Source organism: Globicephala melas, chromosome 8 (genome assembly GCF_963455315.2).
Source record: "Globicephala melas chromosome 8, mGloMel1.2, whole genome shotgun sequence".
NCBI classification, from domain to species: Eukaryota; Metazoa; Chordata; class Mammalia; order Artiodactyla; family Delphinidae; genus Globicephala; species Globicephala melas.
Genome location: NC_083321.1, coordinates 93,631,315 through 93,659,287, shown reverse-complemented (window position 1 = coordinate 93,659,287; position 27,973 = coordinate 93,631,315). Strand labels below are relative to the sequence as shown.

At 47.2% G+C, this 27,973-nt stretch overlaps 2 protein-coding genes across 3 annotated transcripts in view; one reads left to right on the top strand and one right to left on the bottom strand.

Annotated features, from left to right (window-relative positions):
- TMPRSS4 (transmembrane serine protease 4) overlaps nucleotides 1-27,973 on the bottom strand; it is a 52,698-nt gene that overhangs the window by 3,989 nt on the left and 20,736 nt on the right. Inside the window, exons 2-8 of the mRNA XM_060304360.1 lie at nucleotides 23,504-23,537; nucleotides 20,075-20,188; nucleotides 8,139-8,288; nucleotides 6,952-7,081; nucleotides 4,199-4,303; nucleotides 3,193-3,233; nucleotides 813-972 (exon numbers count right to left, since the gene is read on the bottom strand). Coding sequence (XP_060160343.1) covers nucleotides 813-972; nucleotides 3,193-3,233; nucleotides 4,199-4,303; nucleotides 6,952-7,081; nucleotides 8,139-8,288; nucleotides 20,075-20,188; nucleotides 23,504-23,537 — 734 coding nt within the window. The remainder of the gene's footprint in view (nucleotides 1-812; nucleotides 973-3,192; nucleotides 3,234-4,198; nucleotides 4,304-6,951; nucleotides 7,082-8,138; nucleotides 8,289-20,074; nucleotides 20,189-23,503; nucleotides 23,538-27,973) is intronic.
- Nucleotides 19,801-27,973, top strand: part of TMPRSS13 (transmembrane serine protease 13) — a 170,454-nt gene continuing 162,281 nt past the window's right edge. For both annotated transcript variants that reach the window (XM_060304121.1, XM_060304120.1), the window contains exon 1: nucleotides 19,801-19,974. The gene's annotated coding sequence lies outside the window, so the exon portion shown is untranslated. The remainder of the gene's footprint in view (nucleotides 19,975-27,973) is intronic.

Here is a 27,973-nt window from a genome sequence, read left to right as displayed (position 1 = left end):
TGGAGGGCTGGGGAAGGGGCTGTTCCCAGTGCCTGAGCTCTGGGTCCTGACACTCTCTCCTCCCGTGCTTTTTACTGGCTCTGCTACTCACGTGGTACTTGCACTTGTCTTCCTCCCAACACCAGACACAGCTGAGTGTGCAGGAGTGATTTTCCAGGGAAAGGTTTATAGCTTTTGTCAGATTCTCCAAAAAGGTTAAAAATCACAGGCCTACACTGTGTGCTCCTCCAAGGCAGTGATGGAGTCTAATGCATGAGGGTACATAGTACCTAGTAGGTACTCATAGGTGTTGAATGAATGAATGAATGAATGAATGAAGGTGAAGAGGACCTGGAGCAGTCTTTCCCCAGAGGTATGGGCAGTCCTGTCTCTACTGGCCTGTAAGAGAATCTATCCTTTTTTTTTTTTTTAAGTTTCTGAATATAATGAAGGAGTGGCAGTGACTCTGGACCCGGAACCCCTTCCTGGAAGACTGGCAAAAAGGGAGAGAGTTCTCAGGACTCCAGGCGGATGAGAAGAGCTTTTGTGCAGTGAATGATATGGGGGTAGAGTGAGGACACTGGGTACCTGGTGGCTTCCCACCTGGAAGGGAAGAGGTCAGCCTCGGTGACCAGCTCTGCTCAGACCCCCAAGGCCTAACAAAGGACATCATGTCCAGTGTCTCACTGCGGTGGCCACACCCTGGTGTATGGTCTTTAGGGGAAGGGGTGGGGTGGGGGAGGGCATCAGAAAACAAGTTGGGAGACAGGGGACCCAGGCACTCAGGCCCCTTTGTGGCTCTGACCCCCGAGGCGCCCTCGTGTGGGCCTTACCGGAAGCAGTGGGCTGCCGTGAGGATCCAGTGTGGGTCCAGGATGCTCCCTCCACAGATGTGCTGTTTGTCATACTGGATGCTGACCTGCCAAGGCCAAGAATCCACAGAGGCCGTCTCCCCACCCACCACCCGAGGGACCTTCAGGCTCTTTCCGCAGGCTGGACTCAGTAGCAAGGAGGGAAAAAGCAGGAGTCAGACTCTTGCGAGTGGGGACTGCCTCCCCTCAGAGCCCCCGGTCTATCCTGAGCAGGGCCCTTAGGACTGGGACCGGGGGCTGGGTCGGGGTGGGAGGACCGCACCAATTTTGAATTATTCACAGGGAGACATTGAGTGTCCCAGACCACAGGCTTTCCCCCCATCTCCCTCTCCTTTTTTTTGTTTTTTCAGCTTTGTTTGAGTTTAGGAGTTGATATTGTGAACATGGGCGTGTCCATTGTGCCAGCGTTCGTGACCTTCAAACCAAACAGGGACGCAGAATTATGAAAGTCCTGCCCAAAAGGGTGTCCCCAGCTCCTCCCACTGAGTAACAGTAAACAGACACCCACAGGCTGCTTTGGGATTGGAGAGTGGGAAGAAAGTTCCAGAAATGGATCTTCCCATCCTGAACTCACCTTTCTCCAAGTCCCTTCCCCCTGCTGAGAGAGTCTCCCAATTTGACATCCTGTTCCCTCTTTCACATCCCACTCTCCTGGCTCTCACATCTGACTCGCAAACTCTTAAAAAAACCTCCAGTTCCACCTCCCCGTCCTGTTCTCAGCCTCTCCAATCCTTCTGGCAGTCGCTGCCACAGTGGTGGTTCTAAGGGGGAAAGGCTACCACCCTTTTTGGGCCTATGCCTGGCAGGGGCTTTTCAAATACCATCTAATTCCAAACACTGTTTTCTACATGTCACCTCGCTCCCCCACTCAGAGCCCCTCAGCATCCCCCTTTGTCTGTAGGGAAGAGTTTAACTTCCCCTTCTGGCAGCCTTCTGCTGTCCTTATATAAAGTTTCTGTCTAGCCAAATCGATCTGCTGCTAGCTCCCTAAAAAGTCTTTCTGTTTTTGCTCCAGGAGGGGCCTGTCCCTGAGATGCTGTCTCCTCTTCTGTTTATCTAGATCACCGGTCATTCAGCAAATATGAATTGTGTGCCTACAGTGTCTCAAGGATGCTGGGAAGAGAGTGGTGGACAAGACAGAGAGATGGACATGGTCCCTCCCTTCCTGGAGCCTACAGTTCATTCTGTGATGTTTAGCCTGGGCACCTCCTCCAGGTCACGTAATCCCTGGGGATTTTCCTCTCTTGGCATTTCCACAGCCTGCCTGGGTGTTGGCCAGCTTTTCTTGTTGACGTGGTTCGGTTTTGTCTTCTCAGTGAGACAGAAGGCTCCTCAAGGGAGGGTCTGTGGCTTAAGCCTCTTTGTGACTCCAGGGTTGTTCAGCTTAGCACGTCGAGTGATGTGAACCTTCATTCATTTATTCATTGACCAGCCCCCATGGGTCAGCCCTCACTCACTAGGTATCGTGGGGGTCACATGATAATGGCTAAGAGTCTTAGCATCCCACAAGGAAGCATATACACTGTTAAACTGCAAAGGCAGCGAGGATGACCTTTCTCCTCTCAGGCGGCCCAGTTTCTGGCCATCCTGCCAGGCTCTGCTCGGTCCTCCCATGAGGCTGGTGGGATGAGCAGGGCTACAGTGCTTGTTTTGCCTTCTGATCTCCTCTCAGAGCTAGGGGGTCTCCCGGGATCCTCTTGGGTAGTCGGACTAAAGGGCTTCTTGGGAAGATGAACTTCAGAGAGGTCAGGTGAATTACTCAAGGTCACACTGGAAGCCAGTGGACCTGGTGCCCAGGTCTCCTGACCCTCCCCCCGCCCCACCCCAGGTGCAGCTCTCTCTGAAGCATGTCAGCTGGGACCACTGCTCAGCTTGGTACTTCCTGCACGTGGCCTTGCACCTCTCTCTTTGCTCAGCCATTAGCTCCTGAGGACAGAGGCCTGGCAGTGCTGATACACTGTAACATTCGACGAATCTTTGCTAAATGGGGTGTGGGTAATCAGATCTTGGACAGATGAGCTGATTGTGACAAAGGAGGTTATGTGGGCCCTGGCCAGGGGTGGGAGGGGGTGGAAGCCCAGTCCTGCCCTTACCGGTTTTCCTACTCTCTCTCTACTGGGTCTCTGCCCAGGTTGCGGGACTGTGTGTGGACAGTAAGAGGGAGTTCTTACTGTCAACCTCTTGAAGGAGCGTTACCTACAAGCCCAGGGCCAAGGGAGTAAGGTTGGGACAAAACAGAGTGACACCTGGAGTCTGAGGGATTTAAGAATGAGGATGAAGTTCTTCTTCCCTGCTTATTGCCGGCCCAGGACCCAAACCCTCAGAGATGGGGCGTACTCACCAATGCACTGCAGGGAAACCAGGGAGCCTGAGAGACAGGGGCTGGAAGGGAGACACAGGCGTCCTGTGATTTCTGCTTGTCCCTTGGCTGGGAGGCAGGGACTCAGGCCTCCCAGCACTATTGATTAAAGTCCCCTCCCAGGAGCCAAGAAGTATGGAACCTGACTGGTGGGGCTGTATAGACACCGTGCTTGCACCCAGTTCAGTGCGATTTAATGCGATTGGATTCTCCAGCACTACTGATAAGCATCTACTATGTGCTGGGCCCTGCCCGAGTCACAGCCCACCCCGGGCTCTTGGCAGCCTGAGATGGAAGAGAGCAGAGGCTGGGGCAGTGTCTGCTGTACTGCGGGCTCTCCAAACAGAAGAGGAATGGGATTTCGATGAAATTCCAGGCAAATGATCATTCTGCTCCTATTCCTATCCTTTTCAAGATTTACTCTTTGATGAATAAGCAGCCCTCAGCAACATCCCTGAATGCTAAGAAGCCAGCATCCTCTCTGAGTCACTCTGCTGCAGGGTGACAGTTTTCCTGTAGAAGATGCCCGGCTCTGACTCGGGGTGGTAGGCACGGGAATGATACATTGACAGAGGCCAAGCAGCTTCTCCTCTGGAGAGCTGGAAATGTGGGGAGGGCTTACTCTGGCCTGGATGAGAGGCAGGAAGGACAAAGTGGCCTTTGGAACCTTGCCTCTTGGGCTTAATAGGGAACATAAGGCCATAGGAAACAAATTTGGTTTTCTTATTTGACTGATGAAAGGCCACCAGCTTGTGGACAGCACACTTTGTCCAGCTGCCCCTTGTATTAAAACAAAGAGTCAATACAGAAAACCTCTCAGAAATGTGATGCTCTAGCTTCTGGTATCTGACAGTCTGCCTGGCCAGGAGTTCTTTTTGTTGTCTGGCTTAAGTTTCCTTGCTAAGTCTGTTCAGGGTGGGCTGGCTGCAGCCCCGTTGGCATCGTCCACATGTGAGCCTTTGTGGGCCAGAGGTGTCCTCTCACTTACCCGCTTGAGTTTCGCACCTGAAGCTCTTGCATGTTCTCTGTGATTTTGACAACATCCAGGTCTTGGGCTGGGCCAATCTCCACGGCTCTGAAGATGGGTTTGCTGCTTATGTTGGGAGAGAAAGAGAGGGAGGGAGAGATGTGAGCTGGGGCAGGAGTTTAGACCAAGAGGGTAGAAGTAGTCCCCACTCCCAGGAGAGGGGGCCGCAGAGAATTCTGGGTACGGTGTGGCAGGGGAGTGGAGGTGGCCTTGGTCAGTGAGGGTGGTGACTGCTTTGCTAGATGACAAGGGATGGTCCCTTGGCATCCCAGGATTCAGCCCTGGGCACAGTGCTGGTGTGGACTTGCTTTGTCAGGCAGGGAAGCCTGGTCCTGAACCCAGAGCCCTGGAGAAATGTTACGGATATCCTTTTATAACTCCCAGCTCTGTCCCTATTCCAAATGTCCCAGCGGTTTCTTCTGGTTCACAGCGAGGGGAACAAGGAGGCAGAGGAACCAGGTTAGCTCTCCCCTCACCTTGGAGGGAACTGAATGTGGATATATTGCTCTCCAAACAAGGCATCTGGTCTAAATTTGGTAGTGGGGTACATTTATGGTCCCTTTGGAGGTAGGACAGGCCAAGATCAGGCTTCACATGCATCTAGACAAACATTTCTCTCATTTGGACCACTCTCCCTCTTCCTCTCCTCTAGTCCATGCTTGTCTTTATCAAACCTTGGGTGTAAGTCTTCCCTCCTCCAGGAAGGGTTCCCTGATTAATCCCATCTTTCTGATGGTACCTGTACTGAATCTGCCTCTTTCCCATCTCCTATCCTTCCCCATCCAGCCATGCTATACAGAGCTGGTAGAAAGCTGGTATGCAGGCTCGGGTCACCCTGAGGCACTGGCTGACTGGCACATTTTCACATTCCCAGCCAGGAAGCTGGCACTACCTGGATGACCCAGGCATGGCACCTGGAAGACTGAAGTCTAGCAGTGTGGGGTTTTGTGCTGAGAGCCCTCAGGACTGAGGTTCCTGTCCTGGCTCTGACACTTGCTTGCTGTGTACCCTTGGTAGGTCACATTCCCTCTCTGGGTCTCTCCAAGCCTCAGTTTTCCTCTCTGTAAAATGATGGGTGGACCAGATGATCTCTAGAGTCCTTCCCACGTTGAGCCATCTAGGGTTTTGTGGTCCTGGGACAAAAAGGGCCTCCTAGCCGGGGAAATCTGAGACCCAGAAGGAGGAATCGTGGTGGAAGTGGACATTCCCGGGAGAGGTAGCCTCTGTTCACCAGTTACATCCCGATGAATAATTCTGACCAGCTTTGATCTTGTAGAGCTCAAGATAGAGATGGCATGGTGCCTTAAAGAGCTCCAGAAGGACAGAAGTTGCAGGAGCCTTTTACCTTAAGAGCCCCTGGAGACACCCTGGTTTCGTAATCAAGCTGCAGCCTGCTATGCTGGTACAGCTGACGCTGCAGTTGGCTGGACTGCGGTAGGGAGGAGGGGGGGCTGCAGCCAGAAGGCTGGGCTGGGGTGGCTGCTGGGGGAGGGGAGACAGCAGGGACAGGACGTGCCTTCCCAGCTCTCCTTGAAAACGAAGGTGGTAGGGTATCCTCTTCAGCGGGTACTGGATGTTGCACCCCATGGAGGGCATAGAGCAAGAGAAGCCTGATAACCAGACAGCAGAAGGGGCAAAGAGGTCTGATGGATCAGTAATGACTGCCCGCAGCACTTATTGAAAAAGGGCCTGAGGCTGCTCTAGGGATTGATGGAAGCGGGTTCTGTGATTGACTGATAGATGAGGTCTGCTTAAGATTGATCATTTCTACCTAGTCTCTGCGTCCAGTTTCTCAGGATCCTGAAGTTGGGGGCTTGCCAGGAAGAGATTATCCCCTGTGCAACTGAATTCGTGGGTTCTTTTCTATCCTCTCCAGTTAGGCTCTGAGTGATCAACTGTTTCCCCTCCCCTCCCTTTATAAATGAAACCTCCAGAGAAGAGAGAATTACCCAACCGAGAAACAGAGATGCTTCTGTTGCCCAGGAATTAGGGGGTCTTGGGCATAAATGCCAGCCCTCTCGCTCCCAGCTACTAGCCAAGCAAGTTACTTACCTTCTTTGAACCTACTTCTAAAATAGAATAATAACTACCTTTCTGGTTTTTGCCAAGATCAAATGAATATAAATACGTAATGCTAATTACCCTTCTTATAATTATATCCTTTTTCATACACTGAAGATTTAAAACTGCTTTTGAAATTTGCTGAGAAAACTGAGATTGCTGATGAAGAGGCCCAGTGAAATCAGGTTCATTTAAACTAAATTTTAACCAATGGGACTTTGAATAAGTAAATAAGACTTTTGTATTCTGGGGCAGGGACAGCGACTTACCAAGCGAAGAAGGAGTGAGGATTGAGGAGGAAAGGAAAGGAAAGAATTGCAAAGGAGCTTGAACCGTGTGGGGGTGGGGGGGTGGCAGTGGGGGTGGGGGAGGGGTGGGGCAGATATCCTCTCTCTGGTGCCTCTTAACCATCCTATGAGGTTGGTATTGCTTCCTCCAGTAACTCTTGAACATGTTGAGGCTTAGAAGATTTAACTTCATGCTGCTCATAAGGGAAAGTGCTTCAAAAGCGGCTCTGACTCCAATACCTATATTTTTAAGGAAAGAGGGAGGAAAGAGGAAGGAAGGAGAGGAAAAGGGAAAGAGGAAGGAAGAAAGAAAGGGAGAGAGGTCATGGGGTGAGGTGACAGCCTCCAGAGCCTTGGGCTAGGTACCTGTCATAGCCCATCTGCCCACAGGCTGTCTTGGCCAGAGCTTCTGTGAAGTTGTCGAAACAGGCGGAGGCCCAGTTCTTTGTGGCCAGGTTCAGCACCTGCAGGGTGGATCGGTCCCTGGAGAGGCGGACTGGAAGGGGAGGAACCCGGGTCAGCGCAGGGCAGGGACCCATTTGGCCTATCTCCCAGAGAATTCATCATGTGACCAGCCCAAACCGGTAGCCCAAACCCTACCAGGAACTGGGGAGCATCACAGAACACCAACCCTTTCAACCTCAAGGGAAGTTCCTCCATTTGGCTTTGCCAGATTGAGTCTCATTCTGACGGTAGCTAGGGCGACCAGATGTCCTGGGGACAATCTGCATTTTGACCTTTGCCCTGGCATAATTATTAATAGCTCTTTATATGTATAAGTTTTGATGATGTATTACATGGCTTCCCTACCCATAGTTCACACAGCTTGCCTAGCCTGGGAAGACTTCTCAAAGAGGAATGTCGCTCTTTTACCGTGTAAGGTCAGAGAGAGGGGAGTGCTATTGGCAGTAGGGTGGCAGGGCCCATAGGCATTTGACTTCTGATAAAAAAGAGCAAATACACATAAAAAAGAGCATATACACAGGAAGTTACTCAGCCTTGCCCCACAAAAGCCCCCATCGCCCGTGTCCTGGGCTGGCTTTTCTTTTCAGAGCCCAAGTGATAGGTGGATCAAGTTGGGCTAGAACAGTCCAAGAAATAACATGGGTTTTCCTGTTTGAAACATCTCAGTATTCCGCTCAGTCTTGTTCCATAATGTGTTACGATAAACACGTACCTAATGAACAGAGGGATCAATAGCTGGCTAGCGGCCTTAATGGTCTCTTTCTAGTCCCCTTGAAATAACAGACTTCAGAGAAAGGAGGGAACTCCCGGAGGTCATTCCATTCAGCACCCAGGAGCAGCAGGAATGGGGCAGGCTCAGTTACAATTTCCTGTCCCCTCTGGCCCACATTTGTTCATCAAAATTTACTGAGTGTTTGCATGTTAAGTATTGGGGACCTAGTAGACAAGACATGATCCTGTTTTTAAGAACCTTACAACGGGGAAGGAAAGTGACTAGTCAGGTGGCAGATGCTGTGCAGTGGACCAAGGGGACCTGAGTCGACTTCCTGCCCTTCCCACTCCCCTGGCCCCACAGCCCCTGGACTCACCTGTCACTGGAGGCCCATCGGGGAATTCCTTGACACAGTGCTGCTCATCCTCCCCTGAGGCACAGTCCTGCTGGCCATCACACACCTGCTCCCTCGGGATGAAGTGGAGGGGCTGCCCACAGAGGAAGTAATTGTCCAGAAGCACCTTGACTGGAAGACAAGGGCAGGGAGGGGCAAAGAGGGCTGACGGTCAAGCAGGCAGCCCAGGGGCAGGAGAGATTGTTTCCCTGAAAACATGCTGGGCCTGGAGACAGGCAGATGTGGGTTCCAGGCCCAGTTCTGTCACTTAGGAGCTGGTGTTCTTGGTCCTGAGCCTCAGTTTCCTCATCTGTAAAACGGAGATAATAACATCTGTCCCATCCCTAAAGATGGCTGAGGAGTCAATCAAGATCATGTATGGGGAGCAATTTAGAAACAGTCCCCACTAGCCTCCCAACCCCAAGTGCTGGCACAGTGCCTCTGCGGAGGGAGAAGACAGCGTTGGGCCTGGAGTCTGAAGACCTGAGTTCTGGCTCTGCCACCTACTGTGTGAATTTAGACCAATCGCTTCCCCTTTCTGGGCCTCACAGGGTTGCAGAGAATGTTTGATGAGCTGGTGGTTGTGAAAGTGTCTCATCACTATGAAGTGCAGTTCTAGGATTTGGTGTTTTTATCTGGGGTTGAAAGACCCATTAGGAGGTTGGTGTTTTGCTTTGGTTTTGTCTTCTGCCTCCTACCTTCAAAATTCTATTGCTCCTTTGCTGTCTTAGATGATGGAAAGGAGTCTAGTGTTTTTAAGTCCTCAGAAAATGCAATATAGTTTTGGAAGTTTTAGCCATGGCAATAAGAGAAGAAAAAGAAATAAAAGGAATCCAAATCGGAAAAGAAGAAGTGAAACTGTCACTGTTTGCAGATGACATGATACTATACATAGAGAATCCTAAAGATGCTACCAGAACCTACTAGAGCTAATCAATGAATTTGGTAAAGTAGCAGGATACAAAATTAATGCACAGGGGACTTCCGGGAAGATGGCGGAAGAGTAAGACGCGGAGATCACGTTCCTCCCCACAGATGCACCAGAAATACATCTACGCGTGGAACAACTCCTACAGAGCATCTGCTGAACGCTGGCAGAAGACCTCAGACCTCCCAAAAGGCAAGAAACCCCCCACGTACCTGGGTAGGGCAAAAGAAAAAACTAAACAGAGACAAAAGGATAGGGACGGGTCCTGCACCAGCGGGAGAGAGCTGTGAAGGAGGAAAAGTGTCCACACACTAGGAAGCCCCTTCGCGGGTGGAGACTTCGGGAGGCGGAGTGGGGGAGCTTGGGAGCCGCGGAGGAGAGCACAGCAACAGGGGTGCGGAGGGCAAAGCGGACAGATTCCAGCGCAGAGGATCGGGCCGAGCGGAACTTGCCAGCCGAGAGGCTTGTCTGCTCGCCCGCCGGGGCGGGCGGGACTGGGAGCTGAGGCTCCGGCTTTTGTCGGAGCGCCGGGAGAGGACTGAGGTTGGCGGCGTGAACACAGCCTGCGGGGCGTTGGTGCACCGCGGCCGGCCGGGAGAGAGTCCGGGGAGAAGTCTGGAACTGCCGAAGAGGCAAGAGACTTTTACGTCCCTCTTTGTTTCCTGGTGCACGAGGAGAGGGGATTAAGAACGCTGCTTGAGAGAGCTCCAGGGACGGGCGCGAGCCGCGGCTAGGGGTGCGGAGCCCAGAGACGGACGTGGCTAGGGCCGCTGCTGCCGCCACCGGGAGGCCTGTGTGCGAACACAGGTCACTGGCCACGCGCCCTTTCGGGGAGCCTGTGCAGCCCGCCACTGCCGGGGTCCCGGGATCCAGGGACAACTCCCCCGGGAGAACGCACGCGCCTCAGGCTGCAACGTCTCGCCGGCCTCTGCCGCCGCAGGCCCGCCCCACACTCCGTGCCCCTCCCTACCCCCGGGCCTGAGTGAGCCAGAGCCTCCGAATCAGCGGCTCCTTTAACCCCGTCCTGTCTGAGCAAAGAACAGACGCCCTCCGGCGACCTACACGCACAGGCGGGGCCAAATCCAAAGCTGAGCCCCGGGGAGCTGTGAGAGCAAAGAAGAGAAAGGGAAATCTCTCCCAGCAGCCTCAGAAGCAGCGGATTAAAGCTCCACAATCAACTTGATATACCCTGCATCTGTGGAATACCTGAATAGACAACCAATCATCCCAAATTAAGGAGCCCTGTGGATGAAAGGCTCTTGGGGCTGCAGCCAGGAGTCAGTACTGTGCCTCTGAGGTGGGAGAGCCAACTTCAGGACACTGATCCACAAGAGACCTCCCAGCTGCACATAATATCAAACAGCAAAAATTTCCGAGAGATCTCCATCTCAACGCCAGCACCCAGCTTCACTCAACGACCAGCAAGCTACAGTGCTGGACATCCTATGCCAAACAACTAGCAAGACAGGAACACAACCCCACCCATTAGCAGAGAGGCGGCCCAAAATCATAATAAGTCTACAGACACCCCAAAACACACCACCAGACGTGGACCTGCCCACCAGAAAGACAAGATCTAGCCTCATCCACCAGAACACAGGCACTAGTACCCTCCACCAGGAAGCCTACACAACCCACTGAACCAACCTTAGCCACTGGGGACAGACACAAAAAACAACAGGAACTACGAACCTTCAGCCTGCAAAAAAGGAGACCCCAAACACAGTAAGATAAGCAAAATGAAAAGACAGAAAAACACACCGCAGATGAAGGAGCAAGATAAAAACCCATCAGACCTAACAAATGAAGAGGAAATAGGCAGTCTACCTGAAAAAGAATTCAGAATAATGATAGTAAGGTTGATCCGAAATCTTGGAAATAGAATGGACAAAATGCAAGAATCAGTTAACAAGGACCTAGAAGAACTAAAGATGAAACAAGCAACGATGAACAACACAATAAATGAAATTAAAAGTACTCTAGATGGGATCAATAGCAGAATAACTGAGGCAGAAGAACGGATAAGTGACCTGGAAGATAAAATAGTGGAAATAACTACTGCAGAGCAGAATAAAGAAAAAAGAATGAAAAGAACTGAGGACAGTCTCAGAGACCTCTGGGACAACATTAAACGTACCAACATTCGAATTATAGGGGTTCCAGAAGAAGAAGAGAAAAAGAAAGGGACTGAGAAAATATTTGAAGAGATTATAGTTGAAAACTTCCCTAATATGGGAAAGGAAATAGTTAATCAAGTCCAGGAAGCACAGAGAGTCCCATACAGGATAAATCCAAGGAGAAATACGCCAAGACACATATTAATCAAACTGTCAAAAATTAAATACAAAGAAAACATATTGAAAGCAGCAAGGAAAAAACAACAAATAACACACAAGGGAATCCCCATAAGGTTAACAGCTGATCTTTCAGCAGAAACTCTGCAAGCCAGAAGGGAGTGGCAGGACATATTGAAAGTGTTGAAGGAGAAAAACCTGCAACCAAGATTACTCTACCCAGCAAGGATCTCATTCAGATTTGATGGAGAAATTAAAACCTTTAGAGACAAGCAAAAGCTGAGAGAGTTCAGCACCACCAAACCAGCTCTACAACAACTGCTAAAGGAACTTCTCTAGGCAAGAAACACAAAAGAAGGAAAAGACCTACAATAACAAACCCAAAACAATTAAGAAAATGGGAATGGGAACACACATATCGATAATTACCTTAAATGTAAATGGACTAAATGCTCCCACCAAAAGACACAGATTGGCTGAATGGATACAAAAACAAGACCCATATATTTGCTGTCTACAAGAGACCCACTTCAGACCTAGAGACACATACAGACTGAAAGTAAGGGGATGGAAAAAGGTATTTCATGCAAATGGAAACCAAAAGAAAGCTGGAGTGGCAATTCTCATATCAGACAAAATAGACTTTAAAACAAAGACTATTAGAAGAGACAAAGAAGGACACTACATAATGATCAAGGGAGCGATCCAAGAGGAAGATATAACAATTGTAAATATTTATGCACCCAACATAGGTGCACCTCAATACATAAGGCAAATACTGACAACCATAAAAGGGGAAATCGACAGTAACACATTCATAGTAGGGGACTTTAACACCCCACTTTCACCAATGGACAGATCATCCAAAATGAAAATAAATAAGGAAACACAAGCTTTAAATGATACATTAAATGAGATGGAGTTAATTGATATTTATAGGACATTCCATCCAAAAACAACAGAATACACATTTTTCTCAAGTGCTCATGGAACATTCTCCAGGATAGATCATATCTTGGGTCACAAATCAAGCCTTGGTAAATTTAAGAAAATTGAAATTGTATCAAGTATCTTTTCCGACCACAACGCTATGAGACTCGATATCAATCACAGGAGAAGATCTGTAAAAAATACAAACACATGGAGGCTAAACAATACACTACTTAATAACGAAGTGATCACTGAAGAAATCAAAGGGGAAATCAAAAAATACCTAGAAACAAATGACAATGGAGACACGACGACTCAAAATCTATGGGATGCAACAAAATCAGTTCTAAGAGGGAAGTTTATAGCAATACAATCTTACCTTAAGAAACAGGAAACATCTCGAATAAACAATCTAACCTTGCACCTAAAGCAATTAGAGAAAGAAGAACAAAAAAACCCCAAAGTTAGCAGGAGGAAAGAAATCATAAAAATCAGATCAGAAATAAATGAAAAAGAAATGAAGGAAACGATAGCAAAGATCAATAAAACTAAAAAGCTGGTTTTTTGAAAGGATAAACAAAATTGATAAACCATTAGCCAGACTCATCAAGAAAAAAAGGGAGAAGACTCAAATCAATAGAATTAGAAATGAAAAAGGAGAAGTAACGACTGACACTGCAGAAATACAAAAGATCATGAGAGATTACTACAAGCAACTCTATGCCAATAAAATGGACAACCTGGAAGAAATGGACAAATTCTTAGAAAGGCACAACCTGCCAAGACTGAATCAGGAAGAAATAGAAAATATGAACAGACCAATCACAAGCACTGAAATTGAAATGGTGATTAAAAATCTTCCAACAAACAAAAGCCCAGGACCAGATGGCTTCACAGGCGAATTCTATCAAACATTTAGAGAAGAGCTATCACCTATCCTTCTCAGACTCTTCCAAAATATAGCAGAGGGAGGAACACTCCCCAACTCATTCTACGAGGCCACCATCACCCTGATACCAAAACCAGACAAGGATGTCACAAAGAAAGAAAACTACAGGCCAATATCACTGATGAACATAGATGCAAAGATCCTCAACAAAATACTAGCAAACAGAATCCAACAGCACATTAAACGGATCATACACCATGATCAAGTGGGGTTTATTCCAGGAATGCAAGGATTCTTCAATATACGCAAATCAATCAACGTGATACACCATATTAACAAATTGAAGGAGAAAAACCATATGATCATCTCAATAGATGAAGAGAAAGCTTTTGACAAAATTCAACACCCATTTATGATAAAAACCCTGCAGAAAGTAGGCATAGAGGGAACTTTCCTCAACATAATAAAGGCCATATATGACAAACCCACAGCCAACATCGTCCTCAATGGTGAAAAACTGAAAGCATTTCCACTAAGATCAGGAACAAGACAAGGTTGCCCACTCTCACCACTCTTATTCAACATAGTTTTGGAAGTTTTAGCCACAGCAATCAGAGAAGAAAAGGAAATAAAAGGAATCCAAATCGGAAAAGAAGAAGTAAAGCTGTCACTGTTTGCAGATGACATGATACTATACATACAGAACCCTAAAGATGCTACCAGAAAACTACTAGAGCTAATCAATGAATTTGGTAAAGTAGCAGGATACAAAATTAATGCACAGAAATCGCTGGCATTCCTATACACTAAGGATGAAAAATCTGAAAGTGAAATCAAGAAAACACTCCCATTTACCATTGCAACAAAAAGAATAAAATACCTAGGAATAAACCTACCTAAGGAGACAAAAGACTTGTATGCAGAAAATTATAAGACACTGATGAAAGAAATTAAAAATGATACAAATAGATGGAGAGATATACCATGTTCTTGGATTGGAAGAATCAACATTGTGAAAATGACTCTACTACCCAAAGCAATCTACAGAATCAATGCAATCCCTATCAAACTACCACTGGCATTTTTCACAGAACTAGAACAAAAAATCTCACAATTTGTATGGAAACACAAAAGACCCCGAATAGCCAAAGCAATTTTGAGAACGAAAAACGGAGCTGGAGGAATCAGGCTTCCTGACTTCAGACTATACTACAAAGCTACAGTAATCAAGACAGTATGGTACTGGCACAAAAACAGAAATATAGATCAATGGAACAGGATAGAAAGCCCAGAGATAAACCCACGCACATATGGTCACCTTATCTTTGACAAAGGAGGCAGAAATGTACAGTGGAGAAAGGACAGCCTATTCAATAAGTGGTGCTGGGAAAACTGGACAGCTACATGTAAAAGTATGAGATTAGATCACTCCCTAACACCATACACAAAAATAAGCTCAAAATGGATTAAAGACCTAAATGTAAGGCCAGAAACTATCAAACTCTTAGAGGAAAACATAGGCAGAACACTCTATGACATAAATCACAGCAAGATCCTTTTTGACCCACCTCCTAGAGAAATGGAAATAAAAACAAAAGTAAACAAATGGGACCTAATGAAACTTAAAAGCTTTTGCGCAGCAAAGGAAACCATAAAGAAGACCAAAAGACAACCCTCAGAATGGGAGAAAATATTTGCGAATGAAGCAACTGACAAAGGATTAATCTCCAAAATTTATAAGCAGCTCATGCAGCTTAATAACAAAAGAACAAACAACCCAATCCAAAAATGGGCAGAAGACCTAAATAGACATTTCTCCAAAGAAGATACACAGATGGCCAACAAACACATGAAAGAATGCTCAACATCACTAATCATTAGAGAAATGCAAATCAAAACTACAATGAGATATCATCTCACACCAGTCAGAATGGCCATCATCAAAAAATCTAGAAACAATAAATGCTGGAGAGGGTGTGGAGAAAAGGGAACCCTCTTACACTGTTGGTGGGAATGTAAATTGATACAGCCACTGTGGAGAACAGTATGGAGGTTCCTTAAAAAGCTACAAATAGAACTACCATATGACCCAGCAATCCCACTACTGGGCATATACCCTGAGAAAACCAAAATTCAAAAAGAGTCATGTACCAAAATGTTCATTGCAGCTCTATTTACAATAGCCCAGAGATGGAAACAACCTAAGTGCCCATCATCGGATGAATGGATAAAGAAGATGTGGCACATATATACAATGGAATATTACTCAGCCATAAAAAGAGACGAAATTGAGCTATTTGTAATGAGGTGGATAGACCTAGAGTCTGTCATACAGAGTGAAGTGAGTCAGAAAGAGAGAGACAAATACCGTATGCTAACACATATATATGGAATTTAAGAAAAAAAAATGTCATGAAAAACCTAGGGGTGAAACAGGAATAAAGACACAGACTTACTAGAGAATGGACTTGAGGCTATGGGGAGGGGGAAGGGTAAACGGTGACAAAGCAATAAAGAGGCATGGACATGTATACACTACCAAACGTAAGGTAGATAGCTAGTGGGAAGCAGCCGCATAGCACAGGGAGATCAGCTCGGTGCTGTGTGACCGCCTGGAGGGGTGGGATAGGGAGGGTGGGAGGGAGGGTGACGCAAGCGGGAAGAGAGATGGGAACATATGTATATATATAACTGATTCATTTTGTTGTGAAGCTGAAACTAACATACCATTGTAAAGCAATTATGCTCCAATAAAGATGTTTAAAAAAAAAATTAATGCACAGAAATCTCTTGCATTCCTATACACTAATGATGAAAAATCTGAAAGTGAAATCAAGAAAACACTCCCATTTACCATTGCAACAAAAAGAATAAAATATATAGGAATAAACCTACCTAAGGAGACAAAAGACCTGTATGCAGAAAATTATAAGACACTGATAAAAGAAATTGAAGACGATACAGACAGATGGAGAGATATACCATGTTCTTGGATTGGAAGATTGAACATTGTGAAAACGACTATACTACCCAAAGCAATCTACAGATTCAATGCAATCCCTATCAAACTACCAAGGGCATTTTTCACAGAACTAGAACAAAAAATTTTACAATTTGTATGGAAACACAAAAGACCCCGAATAGCAAAAACAATCTTGAGAAAGAAAAATGGAGCTGGAGGAATCAGGCTCCCTGACTTCAGACTATACTACAAAGCTACAGTAATCAAGACAGTATGTTATTGGCACAGAAACAGAAATATAGATCAATGGAACAGGATAGAAAGCCCAGAGATAAACCCACGCACATATGGTCACCTTATCTTTGATAAAGGAGGCAAGAATATACAATGGAGAAAAGATATCCTCTTCAATAAGCGGTGCTGGGAAAACTGGACAGCTACATGATAAAGAATGAAATTAGAACACTTCCTAACACTGTACACAAAAATAAACTCAAAATGGATTAAAGACCTAAATGTAAGGCCAGACACTATCAAACTCTCAGAGGAAAACATAGGCAGAACACTCTATGACATAAATCACAGCAAGATCCTTTTTGACCCACCTCCTAGAGAAATGGAAATAAAAACGAAAATAAACAAATGGGACCTAATGAAACTTAAAAGCTTTTGCACAGCAAAGGAACCCATAAACAGATGAAAAGACAACCCTCAGAATGGGGGAAGATATTTGCAAATGAAGCAACTGGCAAAGGATTAATCTCCAAAATATACAGGCAGCTCATGCAGCTCAATAAGAAAAAACAAACAACCCAATCCAAAAATGGGCAGAAGACCTAAATAGACATTTCTCCAAAGAAGATACACAGATGGCCAACAAACACATGAAAGGATGCTGAACATCACTAATCATTAGAGAAATGCAAATCAAAACCACAATGAGGTATCACCTCACACAGGTCACAATGGCCATCATCAAAACATCTACAAACAACAAATGCTGGAGAGGGTGTGGAGAAAAGGGAACCCTCTTGCACTGTTGATGGGAATGTAAATTGATACAGCTACTATGGAGAACAGTATGGAGGTTCCTTGAAAAACTAAAAATAGAACTACCATATGGCCCAGCAATCCCACTACTGGGCATATACTCTGAGAAAACCATAATTCAAAAAGAGACATGTACCACAATATTCATTGCAGCGCTATTTACAATAGCCAGGACATGGAAGCACCCTAAATGTCCATTGACAGATGAATGGATAATGAAGTTGTGGCACATATATACAATGGAATATTACTCAGCCATAAAAAGAAGCGAAATTGAGTTATTTGTAGTGAGGTGGGTGGACCTAGAGTCTGTCATACAGAGTGAAGTAAGTCAGAAAGAGAAAAACAAATACCGTATGCTAACACATATATATGGAATCTAAAAAAAAATGATTCTGATGAACCTAGGAGCAGGACAGGAATAAAGATGCAGACATAGAGAATGGATTTGAGGGCACAGGTAGGATGGGTAAGCCGGGAGGAAGTGAGAGAGTAGCATTGACATATATATACTACCAAGTGTAAAACAGATAGCTAGTGGGAAGCAGCTACATAGCACAGGGAGATCATCTCGGGGCTTTGTGACCTCCTAGAGGGGTGGGATAGGGAGGGTGGGAGGGAGACGCAAGAGGGAGGGGATATGGGGATGTATGTATATGGATAGCTGATTCACTTTGTAATACAGCAGAGACTAACACAACATTGTAAAACAATTATACTCCAATAAAGATGTTAAGAAAAAAAAGCCAAGAAAATATTGTAAAAAAAAAAAAAAAACCTCCGGGAACAGATATTTCCATAGTTTCCAAACTGTCCTGGCTCCTCCTGCCTGACTGAACTCTTCCTTGGCCTGAAGCTCCCCTCTGCAGCCCAGCATCACCCCTGGCCGACCCTAGGAGTGGTGGTCACAAGTCTGATGATGGCCCTGCTTATCACTGCTCAGTGCTTTCCTTGCACTGTCACCTGGAATCCTGACAACGACTTTAGGAGGCAGGTGCCATTATGAACTCCCGTTACAAATAAGGAAATGGAGGTTTAGAGAGTTAGGGTTTATTTCGCAAGGCCACGTAGCAGTCAGGTGTTAGAGCCAGGATTTTGATCAGTGTCTGTCTAGTTCTAAAGCTCTTTGCTGCCTCTCCACACCTTCCCTGAAGGAGCTCAAAATGTGATCTTATGGCCCCGATGCTCCCGGTTTGGGAAGCAAGGGAGAAGGAGCAGGTCAGTCAGGTATTTCGTGGACTTTCAGAGTTTGGTTCATGGTCAGGAGCCTGGGTGAGGAGGGGTCCCTCCTGCCTCCTGGGGTGAAGCCAGGACACAGCGTCACCAGTTGAGCCCGCAGAAGCCAAAAGGTTGAGGGAGCCCAGCCCAGGATGGAAGTTCACGTTACCTCCTCGGGTTGCAGAACCTGGGGGTCTCGGGTTGGAAGCTGCAAAGGGCCTTCTGGGACAGGGAGAGCCCGACTACATTATGTACTTGTACCTGCCTTGGATCACCCTGAACCTGGCCCTGTCTTCTCTCTCCACTATGGCAGGGTACGTGCTCAGAGTAGGCAGGCTCATCTTAATATTAGTCTGAGCCTAACTGGCCTAGGACGGTAAATCTGCTGATGGCCGCTGCACACCCACCACCGCTTTGGGCCGGCCAAGGTCAAGACGAATGATCTGGAGCTATGTGCATCTCACGTCCTGATAGGGCACTCAGGGATCTGGGTGGTGTTTGTGTTGTGTATCTACATTTCCACCGCCACGAAGTAGAAATGGACCTGCCCAGTCAGGGCCTGGGGACCTGTCCTAGCCCTGTCCTCGACTGCCACACTGCCTCAGTGCCCAAGTGGAGAATGAGGCGTTGGACCGGATGATCTCTGAGCGTCCTCCAACGAGTTGAAGGCTGCTGCAGGCTCCTGGAAGGCTGTCCTGGCCTGGTGAGCAAACACATGGCCTCGGCCACATCTCTACACACTACGTGATAACCTACACTTTTGCACAACTTGGTTTTTATCCAGGTACTTTACACACGTGACCTCATTGGTCCTCTGATATCCCTCTGAGGAAGGCAGGATGTTTTACAGGTGAGGAGACTGAGGTTAAGAGAGGTTGAGGGACTTACTCAAGGTCACATAGCAGCAAGAAGGGGCAGCGCCGGGATCCCCAACCCAGGTGTCCTGATTCCTAGTCTGGTCCCCTCAGCCCTGCTTCCTGCGTGAAAGCTGCGGTCAGTAGCCTGCTGTGACTATGGGGGTGGGTGAAGATGGGGACTCAGTCACAGGATGTGCGGACAGAAAGGGAGGGACTGTGGGAGTCTGGGCTCGCTCAGTTTACTCTTCCTTGCCCCAGAGTGGCCTGCCTGGGATAACAGTGGGTCTCAGGTTCCTGGCGTGGTGAAGCCAGAGCTCAAGGCGGGGAGAGGGGCTGTCTGCCTGGGCATCTTCCCCGATGCGTCCTCCCTGTCTCCCTCCCCATAAGCAGACATGCTGCCTGCTCCTCCCAGCAGGGCTGCGGATCCACCCTGCTCTCTGTCTGCAGACTTAGGGAGGAGCAGGCAGGGGGCCTGGCTGCTGTGCTGTTGCCTGAGTGGGTTCGTACCTGGTGCAAACTGTGCTTTCCCCACAGAAGAAATCATCTGGGATAGAATCCATCTGGGTAGATGGGGGCTGAGTTCATCTCCCTCTCACTCTGAGAGGAAGGCTCCCTTCAGAGCAGGGGTGGATACAAAGCTCTATGCAGATTACCTGGCCTTGACTCTGCTGACGTGGGGAGCGCTCTGAGGTGAGGGCAGGGGAGGGGTGGGTGGGAGCTGCCACTTGCTGTAGGGGTGGAGGGGGGGCAGTAAGGCAGCATGGGGGCCGGGGTGAGGGCTGCCACTTACTGAGGACAGCCACGGCTATGATGGTCAGCAGGCTCACCAACGCTGCGATGATGGGGATCCCCACCTTTCTGAAGGTCTCCAGGGAGGTGCGGGATTTGCGCAGGGGGGTGACATCTGTGAGGGGGAGGGGAAGAGCCTGCAGTCAGTACTCGGAGGCCACCCCCTGCCAAGGCCCACAGCTTCCCCGCCCTCTAGCCCCTGGTGCGGAGCCCAGGAAAACTTTGGGTACCGTTTTGGTTGATGCTGGGGTTATTTCTGCAGACTAGGCTTAGCTTCCTCAGCATAGGCCCCCCCCCCCTTTCACTTACCCAGGCTTGTCCATCTTTCACAGGTGTTCCTCTAGTCCATGGCACCTTCTCTTTGTCTTGACAGCCTGCTCTAGGATGTTTCATCCTGTCCAGTCTAACCTGCATCTGTCCCAGGAGAGGCACGTACCCTTTGCCTTTACTATCATGTATCCTCTTTCCTGACTTGTCTTTTGATTAAACTATAAGCTCCAGGAGGGCAGGGGCTGCCAGCACAGTATGTGCTTAGTGGAAGCTTAATAAATACTTGTGAATGAAGGTGACCTAATGGCCTTCATCTCTAACTCAGTTCAACACACAGCCAGTCCCTAGAAAGGTCCTGTCTTTAAGGAGATTCCAATTTGGGGGAAGAGGCAAACAGGGACATAATTGCCGTTACCACCAGACACCATCAAGGCACTTAAATGGGCCTTTCTAGGTGGAGATGGGAGAGGGAGGAGTGGGTCCAGCTTGGTGAAGGCCTGGGTGTTGGGAGCTGTGAGCTGCTGGTGTGCCTGGGATGTAAGGTGGGTGAAAGCATGTTGTGGAAGCTGGGCTGGCAAAGTCAGCTTGTGGAGAGTCTTGACTATCATGCTAAGGGGTTTGGATTTTATCCTGAGGGCAGTGAGGGACCATGGAAAGCTTTTAAGCAGCAGAGAGCTATGATCACATTAATATTTAGAACTATGACTCTTTCATCAGGGAGGAGATGGACTAGAGCAAGAGTCTGGGGTTCGGGAGACCAGGAGGGACCTACTGATGTCTAAAACAGAGGCAATAATAGCTATATTGTCCACTTCACGTGGCTGTCCAAGGAGATGGAACATGGCAAGGCTTTAAAAGGTTGACTTCTCACAAAGTATCAGGGATAGGCTCTTTGGTGTCCCCTCTCCTTGCAGGCAATAAGCTGGGGAGGTGCCACGGGGACTTCTCCAGGGAGAACTAGGGCAGGAATTATAGCAACCCTGAGAATCCCTGGAAAGCAATAGGCCAGCTCTCCTCCCCCTCATCTGCACATGGCTTTCTCCTTTACCTCCATCAAATTGTTCTTCCGATGTCACTTTCTTACTGAGGCCTTCTTTGACCTCCCTATTTAAAATTCAATCTTCCAATGTTTCCTATCCTCCTTCCCTGTTTTATTTTTTCAAAGCATTTATCACCTCTAATGTACTGTATATTTTACATATTTTGTATATCATCTAGCCCCTCCCAACCCTGCCTGAAATGAAGTCTCCAGGAAGATGGGGATTTTTGTCTGTTTTGTTCACTGCTGAGTCCCTGGTGCCTAGAACAGTGCCTGGCCCCTAGTAGGAACTCAAGAAATATGTGTCAAATGAGTAAACGATTTGCTCTTTGCTTGTTCTCTTCAGCACATCCCTTCCGCCTTTCTTACAGGTCTCATTTTATTCTGTCTGGAATGTTGGCTAGTTATGTTTCTGTCTCTCTTTCCTCAGCTGTTCAAAAGCAGAGAATGGCACCCTGCCAGAGACTGGTGCCCAATAAGTGCGGATATCATTGGATGTGTTGATAGGGAAAGCGTAGGAAACTCTATGTTTCCTCAATAGGGAAAGGTTAAACCTCAGACACAGAGCTCTGGCCCTAAAGATGTGGGGTGGTATTGCCTGTTATTATCAGGACCTGGCAACAGAGTAGGTTATTAATGATATTGTTTTTTAAGTTCCAGCAGTGAGTGTTCAGCACTGTCCTCTTTCCTGCGGCCATGGACATGGAGACATTCTGTTCATTCGTTCATGCATGATTTCTTCATTGACCACCTACCTCTGGGGATACAAGGTTGGCTTGTTTTCCCAGAAGTGAATGACTTATTGGGAGCCCTTTGATGAGTTCCCTTGTCCAGGGCCCAATGTCTCTGCCTCTCTGATGTTCTCATGGAGAACATCATCAGGAAGCGAAGGGTTTTCTTGGTTTACTGTCTATAGAGTTTATTGTTTATAAAGTTAACCAACCTGCTGAGCTATGAAGAGCCTCCTTGCCTGCCCCTGTTCCTTCCTCCAGCCTGTCCTGCCCAATGCTGCCAGACAGACATAGTGCTCTCATCCCATAACGTCTCTGCTCCAGAACCCTCAAGGGCTCCCCATGACTTCCTTATCTGAATCACCCTCTTCTCTGGGCTTTCAAAGGCGGTGTAATTTGGCTTCCCTCTCCCAGCCAAATGGACTTCCCACTGCTAGTCCGCCAGCCCCATTTCCACATGAGCCGTTTCACTCCCTGGTCCTTGCACAACCTGTAATCATTCTTAACCTCAGAATCTTCACTTGGCACTGATTTCTCCCTCCCGAGCTCCCTTAATTGTTTTCTGGTTTGGCTGTTCCCAGGCTTACTCAGGTGGTGGAGCCCTTGTATGTCTAGTATTCTTTGGGGACACCGCAGAATATTGATATATTAAATTCCAAAGTAGAAACTAGGCATTGTTTTACCTGCTGAAGATTATATCGTTTGTGATCTTTATTAACTTGTGACCCTGAAATAAATAAGCCGTCAAAGTAAGTGGGATTGGTCATCTCCTTATGAAGCTGTCATATTTAATTTGTCTCTGCTCACTTGTTTTGCTGATCCAGGTTGTCAGGCATAGGTATCAATGGTTTAAAAAAATGGAACAGGAGGAAAATAACCCCCTATATTTGGGAATACTTCATCTATTAACTTATTTTTCTCTGGTAAGTCAGGCAAACACTGCCATTTTCTATTCTACCAGTGAAAACACCTTTGTCCAGCTTGTTCCCTGGCAGCACGGTCAGACTGTAAACTCCATGAGGGCAGGGACTTTGGCTGTCGTATTTACTGCTGTAGTCCCGTGTCCAGCCCAGGGCCTACCCCGTGCAGGCACTCACAGTACTGTTGAAGGGATGAGAGAATAAGTAACTGAATGAATGAATTAGAAAATCACTGCTGTTGGCGTTTTAGGTTTGATGGTTCTATTTCCCCAGAGACCATGCCTCCCACTTCTAGAATGAATCCTGGAGATGACACTTGCTTGATACATGTTTGTTGAATGGTGGATGGATGTCTCCCGTAGCATTTAGCACTTGGAGGTGGTGGTGAGGACCATGCAAGAGGGGTCTAGTATCTACTTGGTAACTGAGTGAGACTGCGATAGACAAAGGAAAGCCAGACCTGAGCTTACCAAGGCTGTTCAGGGGTTGATCGCTGTTGGGATCCTGTAATTGAAGGAAAAACAGTCAGTGAGTTGAGTGAGGGAACCTCTCAGTCTGGGGCTAAGAGCCCAGGAAAGGGCTCTTATCTGCATTCCCTTCTCCCTGCTGAGTCTAAGGTGGGGGGCTCTATGATATCTAAATAATTGGTTTAAAATATAAAATTCAGTTATTCATCTAAATGACCTGGTACAGCAGGTTTACTAATTGTAGCAGCTAGTTAGCAATTGAAAAACAGCTGGCTGCTGGGCTGTTTTGTGTATTGCTGAGTTTCTTAAGATGGTTCTGCTCTCCTGTCTGTTTTTGTCAATTATTCGCCTACTTTGATAGATACTGTAGTTCTGTAAAAACTTGAACGGGCACTTCACCAAAGGGGATACTTCCATGGCCAGTCAAGTGCCAAAAGATGCTTGACGTCATCACTCATCAGGCCAATGTAAATTCAGACCACAATGAGCTATCTCTACAGAGACACCTGAATGGTTAAAATTTAAAAGCCTGACAATACTAAGTGCTGTTGAGGATGTGGGGCAACTGGAAATCTCAGACACTGCTGCTAAGAGTGTAAATTGGTACAAATATTTTGGAAAAAGGTTTGGCTGAATCTACTAAAGCTAAACATATGACTCTTCTATGATTCTTTGTTTTTTTTTTGTTGTTGTTGTTTTTAATTTGGCTGCACCAGGTGTTAGTTGAGGCACGTGGGATCTTTGTTGTCACGTGCAGGATCTGTGTTGCGGCATGCGGGATCCTTTAGTTGCGGCATGTGGGATCTAGTTCTCTGACCAGGGATCGAACCCGGGCCCCCTGCATTGGGAGCTCGGAGTCTTAACCACTGGACCACCAGGGAAGTCTCAGTATTCTATGATTCTATGACCAGGAATTAGGGCCAAGAGAAATGGGTACATCTGTCCAGCAAAACACCTGTACATGAATCTTCATACTAGCTTCATCCGTAATAGCTAAAAATTGGAAAAACCCCAAAGTCAATCACTGACGGAATAAATTGTGGTGTATTCATATAATGGAATATAATTCAGCAATAGACAAGAATAAACTAGTGTGAAATGCAATGACACATGGACGAATCTCAGAGACATAATAATGAAAAAAAGAAACTAGACACAGAAGAGTATTATTTCATATATATGATTCAAAGGTAAAGTTAATCCATGGTGATAGAAGTCAGGATAGTGATTATACTGGGGATTATTTGAAGGAGCACAAGGGAGCCTTCTGGAATGTTGGAAAACTAGATCTTGATCTAGGTGTTGGTTACATGGGGGTGTACGTGTGTAAAAATTCATTGAGTGGTATACTTCAGATTTGAGTACTTTACTGAACATATGTTATACCTAATAGAACAAACAGACAAAAACAAAAAACTACCAGGACACTAAGGTATTTCTGTGAGTGTAGTCTTAGGTCATCGTGAATACACATACACAGATGCACACGAGGCTCTGTTCTTCCACTCATTTGCACCACTACACGTGCACTCAGCATACACACAGCCACATAGGGGCACACACAGGAGCCCGCACACAAAGGCTCTCATGCAAAGTACTTGCACCCTTTCCTGCAAGGCAGAGCTTAGGGAAGGGTGCTGCCTAAGTTCCTGCTCTCCTGCCTCCCATGAACTCTCTTTCTTTCCTTTCCTCGTCTGGCATAGGACCTGGAGTCCCTGGGCTGGGCGAGGCCAGGCTCTGCAGGGGCTGAGTTGGAATTCGAGTTGTGCCTCCTATTAACTGGGAGCCTTTGGGCAAGATACTTAACCTCTCTGAGCTTCAGGTTTCCCCTCCCCTCGTAGAGTGGGGAAAATGACACCTACTTCAAAGTGCTCCTGTGAGGATGAGATGCGATATCTGGTGGAAAGTGCCTGGTTCACAGAGAGAACTCTCTTCCTGGCCCTTCCGTCCTGTGCCCCCGGGCATTTGGCACAGAGCTCTATTCTAGCACTCTCCCGTTGGGTGGTCTCTATTTCTTATTGCCTTTGTGCCTTCAGTGCTTTGCATCCGGCTTGTACCTAGTAAAGGCCCAGTAAATGATTGCTACACTGAACTGAACTCGGGGCTCTGCACTGTAGTTCCTTCCGGGCCGTCTCTCCTCCACCATCACCAGGGCCTGGATAGGGAACTACTTCCAGGATGAAGATGAGAACGATTCTGGAGAGTCTGTTGCGGTAGCTACAGAGCCAGGTGATAATCTTACCAACAGTAATCTGTACACAATTGGCGCATAGCAGTTTACAAAGCCCTTTTGTCTAACTCAGTCAAATACAAAGGTGAAAAGAATTGACGCTCGTCTGATAACCAGAGTGGGTAGCATTCAATAGTTAAGTATCAAACAGATATTTTAGAGTGTCTATGTTGTACCAGGCACTGCTCTGGGAGCTGTGGATTCAAAGACAAATGAGAAATAATTACAGCAAGGATGGGAGAAGTGCTCAAACAAGACAGGTGAGGCCCTGCCCTCAAGATACTGTATCCTGGGGTGGGGGAGTCAGGGGGAGCGTAGGAGAGGCCAGGTCGTCAACAGATAAACCCAGAGAGTGATGGGTGCTATGCAGAGAGTAACATGGGTGATGGGAGACAGCGCCTGGCTGGATGCTTAAAATGGGAGGTCTAGGGAAGGGGTCAGGTTAGGGAGGGCCTCTGGCCTGAGACTTAAATGACAGGAAGTAGCCAGGCAGGCAGAAACAAGCTTGGTGTTGGAGGAACAGAATGGAGATTGGTGTGGCTATAGCAAGGCGGGATGAATAGATGGGCGGTGGGAAGATTCAACTCTGCTTCGAAGACAAAGGCAATAGGCCTCGCCCATAGATTGGATGCTTGTGGGTTTTTAGTGAACAAGCAAGAGGGTATTTGCTGAGATGTGGAAGGCTACAGGAGGGGCAGGTTGGAGGGGTATCAAGGACGTCCAATTAGTGGCCAATCCCCTGTCAATTCATTCTTTCTCACGGACTCTGCCTGCACACACATGTCTGCACTGGTTGAAGTAGGTAGGGTAAGTCTCTTTGTTTAGTTTTCAGCAAATATTGACTGTTCGCCTTTGATGGGTCTGGAACTGTGCTAGAAGCTGAGAGACAGAGGGAACAAAAGAGGCTTTCGGTCTGTATTTTCTGGGGCCTTGGATTCCTCATCTCTGAACTGAAGTGACCCTAGTACCCCTGGCTAATATGTTTTCAATCGCTATCAGTTGAGTAGTGGTTATTAAACAGAAAAAACAATCCATACCTTTTTGAAAACAAAAGAGAATGAGGAAAAAACCCTGCAAGATAGAATGATAGAGGCTGCGAATATCTTGGTCATTACTGCACCCCTGGTGTCTCCTACAATACCTGGCACACAGTGGGTATTTAATAAATCTTTGTTGAATGGAAAAATTAAGGAAAATATTGCAGTTTCAGGGTTCAATCCCAGGCCAGCCTTGAAGACACTGACTGAGGTAATTCACACAATGGAATATTATGCTGCAGTCAAAACACATGAACTGCGGTGCCACAAAGTAATATGAACAGCGCGAGCGATTTCATATTAAAGGAAGAATTAAGTCCCGGAAGATTTCATCTAACACAGAATCTTTTTTATTACAAAAAAGCAAAGAAATGGTGAACATGGAATTCAGGATGATTCGAGCACCATCTCTGGCCTATTGAAGGCGTACAATCAAGGTTTGTTGAATTGATAAACAAAAAGGACTCGCCCACCTACCTCAGCAAGGGGATCTCCTGGTTAGATGTAGGTTATTGTTAGATTCCAGCTTTGGTTTTGGGTGGTGGGTTTATGGAGGCTTATTGCGTTGCTGAAACTGTGTAACTAGGTGGTGAGTTATAGGGAGCCCCGCCTGGACCAATAATGAAAAATGCCATAAATCAGTGATTATGATTTATCCAGGGCCGTGCACCTGAGGGTCAAAGAGAAAATAAAAAAGCAGCCGCCTGGTTCTGCTGAGGGGTTTGAGGCTCCAACTGCCATCCTCCTGCTGCTTTGTTCTCACTCTTATGCTGCCTGACTTCTTCCATTTAGTGGCCCACTCTTCGGCTTTTCTTTTTTCTTTTTTTTGCAGTATGCGGGCCTCTCACTGCCGTGGCCTCTCCCGTAGTGGAGCACAGGCTCCGGACGCGCAGGCTCAGCGGCCATGGCTCACGGGCCCAGCCGCTCCGCGGCACGTGGGATCTTCCCGGACCGGGGCACGAACCCGTGCCCCTGCATCGGCAGGTGGACTCTTAACCACTGCGCCACCAGGGAAGCCCTTTGGCTTTTCTTGAAGCCTCTCTGACAAAAGTCTCCAGCACAGAGATCAGAGATGAAGAGTTGCTAAAATTCTGGGAAGGGGAGCTGCTGAAAGTCAAGGGCATCGGGGATAATGCGTAGGGAGTTGGGTGCGTTTTAGGCCTACGAGTGGCAGCTGAGTATCATCAATGCCAATGACTTTCCTGA